This window comes from Carcharhinus amblyrhynchos, chromosome 26, assembly GCF_965287045.1.
Source record: "Carcharhinus amblyrhynchos chromosome 26, sCarAmb.v2.hapA, whole genome shotgun sequence".
Taxonomy (NCBI): Eukaryota; Metazoa; Chordata; class Chondrichthyes; order Carcharhiniformes; family Carcharhinidae; genus Carcharhinus; species Carcharhinus amblyrhynchos.
Genome location: NC_137349.1, coordinates 28,694,380 through 28,703,984, shown reverse-complemented (window position 1 = coordinate 28,703,984; position 9,605 = coordinate 28,694,380). Strand labels below are relative to the sequence as shown.

Below are 9,605 nucleotides of genomic sequence, written 5' to 3'. Positions count from 1 at the left end.
ATTTATATTTTTTGTTATCTATACCTACAAGCATTAGCTTGTCTATTTAGATTTAAATACATCCGAGCCAAATAATTGGCCCAAGTTTCTGTAAGGGTAATCAGTCTTCCTTTTTGCTTGTTACATGTCCACAAATCAGCAAATCTAATGCTATTGCTGTCCATTTCAATCACTAATTTGTAACTATCTCAGGAGCCATAACACATCCTTGTAAAGTGCCACTAATTACTTTTCCTCAGTCAAAGTATTTCCCACTTACCCCTAACTCTGCCTTTAGTTGCTGAATCACTTTTTAACCTTTTCATTAAATTTGTTAACTATTCTTCTATTTGCCTTATAAGAAAGGTTTTGTTAAATGTTATTTGAAATTTGGTAACTGCGCTTGTTCTTGACTTATTTACCTTTGTAGTTAGAGAATTTTTAAAGAAAGGTTTTCCCTCATAATATTGAGCTTCTAAACTTTGTGTAAGTTCAGCTGCTATTCTACAATAGGAAGAATGAAACAAATTCCAGTAGTAAAACGTCACTTAAAGATTGTAGTCAGCATTAGCGTAAGATTAATCTGATGCTGAATTATATTTGAAGTAACTGCATAGTTGAACGTTCACAGCATTTGTGGCTCATTTTCAAAGAGTTTATTTAAAAATGTCAGATATTCCAGATATGTACAAGATTCTCAAGAAACAAATTGATTCAATTCAAATACGAGGCACAGAGTAGATTGCCCAAACGTTGTGAGGGGAGCAGAGATTCTAAATGCTTCTGTCAATCAAACCACACAGTCAGATTGACATAAATAGCAACAAAAGCGCTAGCCATTCCAAGTGTGAGAACTGTGTTACATGATCGGTTACTCCAGAGATACAGCAATTCCAATTTTATCTTAGTTAATGATCACACTCTGGAATGCCCCAAATGGAATGTGGGTCCATGCCTGTGATTTTTCCTACACAGAGCTTCTGATTTCAATGCAACAATGTGGAAAGTTGTCAAGTAACAGGCAACATCCCCACAGGAAGAAGGGAGCCAGGATTCCTTGTAAACTCTTAAATTCTATATGAATTTAAGTTAACTACACTTGCTAACAGTATTATTGTTTGGTCAGAGATCAGAGGGTTGACCTGCAGTCGTGGTGATATTCCACAGCTGGGTATCACCACCCTAGGTGACAAAATGAGTGCATGAAAGAGACAGCAAATGTGAGCTGTTTTTCAAATACAAAGCTTAAGCTTTCAAGTTCAATCAAAACTTCACAATCTGCACAGAATTGGAAACTATTAATTTAGTATTTGAACGTCCAAGCCTTCTGTCTATGAGGCCTCATGTATGTACCACAGAGCTTCAGGCCACAGGTGAGGTTTAAAGCCATGTTTCCTTTAGTTTGCCTACAAAAGGTACTCACACAACAGATCTTAACCCCAATGTGGTGACAGGAGAACAATCTTTTCCATATCTTATAGCTCACAAAGTTCAAACAGGACAAACCGGCGAAGAGCATTTAGAAGCATAAAAGGATTCAAGCGGCCACATGTGGAATAAATATGTAGGGCAGTAATGCACTTACAAACAGATTCACAAAATACAAACCATACAAAGATAAAAGGAATATTGTCCCCCAGTCCCAAAATTGAGTGGATTGGGAAAACTTATACTGGGACCGTGACAAGTATACAGGATAGAACGAACATAGTTAACAGGCCAACAAGGCCAGTACAAAAGGAGATCGAGAATCATCTGACTTAAGTGGTTCTGACTCTATGAGTGGAAAGACACATGGGACACAAACACCCGTGACCTCTGAATTCAGCCAAATACTTCAAATTAAACAGACTCCTAAATTGGGCCATAACTGGAAGTACTCAAGGTTACCAATTCATTTTACCAAGTCTATGAATGTCTGTACTGATATAACACCAATAAAAACCTGACGCTGGATACTGCATAATTTGCAGCATTTTCTTGCCCCATTCTGCTACTTATGTCTGTTTGGTCAGAACTTGTACTGAAAAATCATACAAGTCTCTATTGATCTTTTTCAGAGTTTTCACTTCATCTTCCAGCTCAGCCACTCTAATTTTTGTGTTCTCTCCATCTCCCAGCATATGCTGCAAAGGAAAAGAAAAATGTATCTGAACAATACATTACAAACTTTGCCATATTTTTATATTAACAGTAAATATTTAAATGGGTCATTTGAAAATACAATATTGACTAAAATCGCAAAGCTGGAAATCAAATCAAATTGAATCAGGCAAGTGTCAAAACCAGGCTGATCTTTTGCTATTACCTTGCAGATTTTGCGCCCAAAACAATCTCAGAACATTTAAGCAGCATTTACGTGAGCACTTGAAATGCCATAGCATATAGGGTTATGGACCAAGTGCTGGAAAATAGGATTAGAATAGATAGATATCTCATGCCGGCACAGACACAATGGGCTGAGGGATCTCTTTTTATGCTGTAATACTCTATTACATTAATCTAGTATTTCTCCTTAAAGATGCTGACAGGCTTGCTGTTAATTTCCAGGATGCTGCTTTTGTTGCATGAGAAACTATTCTTCAGTCAGTAGAAAAATAGTGGAAAAAATTGGTTTTCATGTGGAATACTGTTGAGAGAGCTTTTGACTCAATGGACTCTGCCAAGCAACTTATATCCAGAAACCCATGGGAAGGATATCAACAATGTTTTACAAGCTTGGTGGAGAAGGGAAGGCCAAGGAACATGAGGTGCTCCACAGCTGAAATCCTAGATGTCAGTTAGATGAAGCTTGATCTCAACACATCAAACAAAGGTGAAAGGAATAATGTCTCCCAATCCCAAAATTGAGTGATTCTGGAAAATTTATACTGGGACTATTACTAGAATGAGGTTAGAATGAGCGTAGTTAACAGGTCAACATAATGTGGATATAGGAAGGATGACTATTGTGTGGGACACATTATTTAGAGCTGAAAAAAGAGATAATATAATTCAAAATTTTCAATGCTTTTGCCAATATGGAGACAAAAATCATTGAAATGGGGAAAGCAATGTTGGTGGAGAAAAGTATCAAATTACCAGTGAAACAGTTAATGTTTCAAATCCAATATTACTCCCAGAGAATCACATTGGACTCAAAATGTTAACCCTGTTGCCCTCTTCACAGATGCTACTGGACATACTGAGGTTTTCCAGCACTTTATTCTTCTAATGACAGAGAGAGGCTAGAAAAGTTATCAAAAGTGCAGAGCTTTGTATGCAATGATGTGCCTTCATGCTGAAAGGTTCCCCTCCCCACAAGTTATTCTTATATTGTTCAACTGATGACACACTTTCTTGCTCATCTAATAATTCATTAATCAGATATTTTGGTTCAAGAAATATATTTTCATATGGTAAGTTTTAGATTCCTCACGTTGAGGGGAAATGCAATGCCTTCTTCTTTCAGAGACCCATTATCAGCAACAAGACGTCCCAGGTTACGTGTGGCACCTTCCACATTACCCATCAAGCACATCATAGGTTCTTTGAAACTCCCAGATGAAGAATGGAGCTCCCTTTCTGTTCCAGTAATGAACCTGAGGCTTAACCTCAGAAATGGTGCCGACTGCAACACGTGATATTTTTCCATTGCCACGTACACCATTGTGTGTGTTTATCAGTGAGATTGTCTATCAATGCTGAATTAGAGCCTGTGGGCCAATGTCCAGTACAAAGCAGATTGAAACTGAAAAAACTCATTTTAAAAATAATCTTTGGAATCAACAGAAGAAGAATCTGGCACAGAGTTTAAACTGCACATGACAAAGAACCTATTATAAAACTGAACCAACCTTATCTGCAGCAGTACACATAACAGAATACAACTCCTCAGCTTTTTCCAGGTAACTTTCCTGAGCCTCCTGTTGAAAAAGAAAGGAAAAGAAAATCAACATCGAATTTTAAGTGATTTACACTCTAATTGTGAGAAGGACTACTCCAAGGAGCTGTTGCAAGATGCATTATACTCAGCAGAAAATGTCCAGATCACTGAACAGGCTATAAGTTACAGTCAGACATGGACATCTTGCTGAACAATGTTTGGATGCTAGTGACGTGATTGTTTGCTGTTTGGAAACAATCTTTAACGCTTTAAGATACATCTTGAAGCTGATGGGGTGAGAGGATGAGCTTCTTCAAGTGGATTCACAGATCTCTGTTCAAGTTGAATCTCATTGTGATCACTCTGGTTATGTTGTTACTCCAGCAAGAATTGGCGCCCCATGGACTGTACTCCAGCGAGTCAGTACTGTACCCCCACAAAAGTGTGTTCACAGTAAGCTATGCTGGGAACTCGAAAGTTTTGAGGGAAAGAATGAACAAATTACAATTAGAGATGGCAACGATTTTGATTTCAACACAAGAGGAGGAAAAAGACAGCGACATTTGGAGTTAAAGAGGAACAAGAGGAACAAATGGCTGAGGCCTTGAATAACTTTTTTGCTTCGGTCTTCACGGAGGAGGACGTGAATAGTTTGCCGGGTGTTAGTGATGGGAAGATGGTAGGAGTGGAGGGCCTGAATGACATTATTGTTACTAGAGAGGCGGTGCTCGACAGACTGGAGGGACTGACTGTGGACAAGTCCCCAGGACTGGATGGAATGCATCCAAGGGTTCTGGCAGAGGTGATAGTGGATGCCTTGATGATTATTTTCCAAACCTCGCTGGATTCCGGGGAAGTGCCGGAAGATTGGAAAACGGCTAATGTTACGCCGTTGTTTAAGAAGGGTAGCAGGCAAAAGGCAGGGAATTATAGGCCGGTTAGTTTAACGTCTGTTGTAGGTAAAATGCTTGAATCCTTAATCAAGGAGAAAATAGCGAGGCATCTTGAGGAGAACTGTTTGATAGAGCAGACGCAGCATGGTTTCATTAAGGGGAAGTCGTGTCTGATGAATTTATTGGAATTCTATGAGGATGTGTCTAGTGCGGTGGATAGAGAACCGGTGGATGTGGTGTTTCTTGATTTTCAGAAGGCGTTTGATAAGGTGCCGCACAAGAGGTTGTTATAGAAGGTTAGGGGGCATGGAGCTGGGGGTAGGGTGTTAGCGTGGATAGGGGATTGGCTGTCAAATAGGAGGCAGAGAGTGGGGGTCAATGGGTGCTATTCGGATTGACAGCTGGTGACTAGTGGAGTGCCCCAGGGATCGGTGCTGGGGCCTCAGCTATTTACCATTTATGTAGATGATCTGGAGGAGGGAACCGAAATTTGCTGATGACACCAAGATTGGTGGAACGGCAAATTGTACGGAGGGTGTGGAAAGTCTGCAGAAGGATCTAGATAGGCTGGGCGAATGGGCCAGGAACTGGCAAATGGAATTTAATGTTGGCAAGTGTGAAGTTGTCCACTTTGGTAGGAATAATGGTAGGAAGGACTACTACTTACATGGCGAAAAACTGCAGCATGCTACGGTGCAGAGGGACCTCAGGGTCCTCGTGCGTGAGTCGCAAAAACCCAGCCTGTAGGTGCAGCAGGTGGTCAGGAAGGCAAATGGGATGCTGGCCTTCATAGCGAGGGGGACTGAATATAAAAGTAGGGAGGTCTTGCTGCAACTGTACAGGGCACTGGTGAGGCCGCAGCTGGAGTACTGTGTGCAGTTTTGGTCGCCGCACTTACGCAAGGATATTGTGGCCTTGGAAGGAGTGCAGAGGAGGTTCACTAGGCTGATACCGGAGTTGAGGGGGTTGAGCTATGAGGAGAGGCTGAATAAACTAGGCTTGTACTTGTTAGAGTTTAGAAGAATGAGGGGAGATCTCATTAAGACGTATATGATGATGAATGGGATGGATAGGATAGAGGTGGAGAGGCTCTTCCCACTCAGAAAGAACAGTAGGACTAGGGGGCACAGCCTCAAGATAAGGGGGGGTGCAGTTTAGAACGGAGTTGAGGAGGAACTTCTTTACTCAAAGGGTGGTGAATCTCTGGAATTCTCTGCCCGTTGAAGTGGTGGAGGCTGCCTCGCTAAATATATTTAAGACGCGGGTAGATAGGTTTTTTGATAGGCAAGGGGATTAAGGGTTATGGGGAGAAGGCGGGAAAGTGGAACTGAGCCACTTCAGATCAGCCATGATCTTATTGAATGGCGGGGCAGGCTCAAAGGGCTAGATGGTCTACTCCTGCTCCTATTTCTTATGTTCTTACGTAAGAGGAGAAAGCTGAGAGAAGCAATGATCACAGTAATATTCATTAAACAGAAAAAAAAAGGGAAGTTTGTGATAGGTTGGAACAGAGAGAAAAGCATGAGTCTCCGTAGAGACTGGTGATCTTTAAAGATTTCTGAACTTTCAGCTTTTAGCTGAAAGAATGACCAGGCATTTTAAAACTTTTATTGTAACAAATGACTAAAAAAACTATTGGCTAAACATTATTCTTATACCATTACTACAGAACGTGTTCCTCAAGTATACTTGTCATAAATGGCAGACACTTCAGAATTACAGTCCTTTTAGCAAACAGTCCACATCTGCTCCCAGCTTCCTGTATCCTTGCAAGTAACCATTTTCAGACACATTCCTTAGTTTTCAGAGAGTTTGTTAAATCCTCCACCAGCAGTAATCCTGTCCAATGTCGAAATAAATCTCCCAGAATCATCTGAAGGTTGCAGGACCTGTACTTTCAACTAGAGACTTGTATCCGGCTGTGATAGCTTGCAAAATTAAGTGGCCTTTTTCCTGCTGACTGCGCAGAACTCTGCTGTCTGTTGGTGAAGTTCTCTGATTTCAAAAACGGCTTCCACTGCCCTCTTTCCCAAGGCAACATAAATATATTATCTTTGCATCTAGGTGGAAACGCTAATTAGCTATTCTTGACTTCAACTACCTTTTATTTTAGTAAATAGACTGTCTAAGCACAACTGTTGACAGCCCAATACCAACACCTTTGTGGGACTTTGGGTACTACTCCTGCTAAACCCAGAGTATGCTGTCATTGTCTCCAAGCACAAATACCTTGCCACCCCCTCCCAGTAAGATAATCTAAGTGTTCCTTTGACTTCAAATAATCAAACCATTCAAGCTTACTGTCAGGGGCAGACTGTAAAACACGTCACATGTTCATCCTGTGTTTAAACCTACAATCCCAAAATACAATAATCTAAATAAACCTCATCAGGTTTCTGATCAGGCTTTCATGCAGGGTGCCTGTAATGCAAAGAGAGAAATGGGGACAGGGAAACAATCTGATTGGACTTGGGATGTATAAACGTGAATTTGAGTTCATTAATCTCATGGGAATGCAATTTTATGAAACTGCACTGAATGTTATTAAACTTCAGCACTGATTGCTTTTAATTTTGAAACCACCTCCTGAGCGCTTTGGATCCATTCAATATTCACAGTAAATGTTAACTCTCTCTCAGTAAGCAATCCTTTAACATCTTTCCCCAATTTACTCCCTTCTCCTGAAGGGACTGGGTGTGCTTGGATATGCGTTTCAAGGGCATCCACCACTCTCTTCTCTTCACTTCATCCCACCACAATATTCCAACTAAGTGGCCATACTCAACCGAGGAAGCTTGGCTATCTTTTGTAGATAGCTATGGGGCACGTTTCAATCGAGTCTCATCTTGTTTGAAGTACATTTTCTAGCAAGATGTCATTGGATAACAATCATAGAACATCCTGACTGCTATTTTGGCTCCTAGCCCAGTGGCCACGTAGTTCAGTGAACTTGGATCCTACTGCTCAGATGGTTTAGTGCCACTTTGAAAATTGTCTTGTCTCAAGAGGCAACCCTTTGGTAACAGCAATCAGCCCCACGGTTTTTCCATAAGCTGTCTCCCACACTTAAATTTCTTGGTGAGAACTGAACACAGTGCTCAAGATGTAATCTGACCACAGCACTGCAAAGTTTAATTTTAACTTTTTTGGTTTTCACCCTATTATTGTGAAGGTATATAATTCAGCATGCTGCTTTAATGATAGTTACACTATGATGATCGGGTGTTTTGAACCTAAAGGCACCATATCCCTAACAGCACGAGAAAGAGCAAGACAGAGCAGAGCCAGGAGGGTAAAAGAGCACAAGGAAGAGGGAGATTGAGAGTGGAACTGCGAGATAAAGGAGTGTGGGGTGTGGGGAGTGACGGCAGCACTGTTGTCAGTATTCAATGGACAACTGGAATTGGAGAAAAATCAAGTGTAACATCATATGGAAGTGTTTGGTGAACATCTTACTTGTTTAGCTCATTTATCTTTTAATACTGTACAACTTATTGGTAATTGTAAGGATGTTTTCATAATAAGGTTGATTTAAATTAACTAGTGTTTAACTATAAGAAATAAAATAAGGTCCTGGGAATATATTTAATATCCTTTAATTTAGAAGAAGTAAAGGTAAAGGGAGTAGCGCAAGTCATGGTAGGGCAACTCGGCTATGTTGGAAGCTCCTCTTGCGAGATGTGGAAAGTCAGGGACACTTCCAGTGTTCATGGCAACCATGTGTGCAGAAGTGCCTCCCACTGCAGATACTCCAATGCGGTGTTTCAGAGCTGGAGTTGCAGCTGAAGTCACTGTGGAACATCCACAAGGCTTTGTGGGAAGCACATATAGTGAGGTAGTCACATCACAGCTAAAGCATCTGCAGACAAAGAGTGCACAGGCAGAAAGGGAATGGGTGACTGCCAGACAGAGTAAAAGCACTAGACAGGGATTGCAAGAGCCTCATGGGTCTATCACCCTCTTCAGCAGATTAGGAGAAGGTGCTTTCTCAGTGGAATGCAGCAAAAATCAAATCCATGACACCCTGAGAGACTCAGCCACACAGGAGCAGAGGGAGTGGTAAGGGATCTATTATATGGGGAACAGATAGATGTTTCTGTGGATGCAGACTTGACAACTTGATTGTATGTTGCTTCCTTAGTGCCAGGGTCAAGGATGTCTCTGAGCAGCTGCAGAACATTCTGAAGAGGGAAGGTGGACAGCCAGAGGTCATGGTCCATATCAATACCAATGACATTGGTAAAAAGAGATGAGGTTCTGCAATATAGGGAGTTGGGAAATAAATCCAACAGCAGAACTTCTAAGGCAGCAATCTCAGAATTACTCCCAATGCCACATGTTAGCAAGATCAGAAATAGGAGAATAGCCAAGATGAATGTGAGGCTGGAGAGTTGGTGTAGGAGGGAGAGATTTAGATTCCTGAAGCACTGGGACTGATTCTGGGTAGGATGGAATCTGTACAAGCTGGATAGTTTGCATCCCAGCAGGACGTGGCCCTATATCCTCACGGGAATATTCATTAATACAGTGGGGGAAGGTTTAAACTAGAATGGGATGGGAACCTGAGTGGGTAGACAGAAGAGAGGGAAACAAAAAAAAAGGATGGAAAAGCAGAAAGCAAAAATGGATGACAAAGGAAATAAAGGCGAGCAGCAAATAGTGCCACAGTACAAAAAAAGTGTAAAAATGTTAAGAAGACAAGTCTAAAGGCACTGTATCTGAATGTGTGGAGAATTCACAATAAGATAGATGAATTAACAGCAAAAATAGGTGTAAATGAATATGAATGCAATTACAAAAACATAGCTGGAGATTGAATATCCCATGCTTAGGAAGGACAAGTGAAAAGGAAAAAGGAGACGAGGTGG

General features: G+C 41.1%; 1 protein-coding gene across 1 annotated transcript in view; it reads right to left on the bottom strand.

Moving 5' to 3' along the window:
• Positions 1-620: 620 nt before the first annotated feature.
• The window catches only part of wdr18 (WD repeat domain 18), a 197,747-nt gene continuing 188,762 nt past the window's right edge, over positions 621-9,605 (bottom strand). The window contains exons 9-10 of the mRNA XM_080213058.1: positions 3,816-3,884; positions 621-2,105 (exon numbers count right to left, since the gene is read on the bottom strand). Coding sequence (XP_080069184.1) covers positions 1,977-2,105; positions 3,816-3,884 — 198 coding nt within the window. The 3' untranslated portion in view covers positions 621-1,976. The remainder of the gene's footprint in view (positions 2,106-3,815; positions 3,885-9,605) is intronic.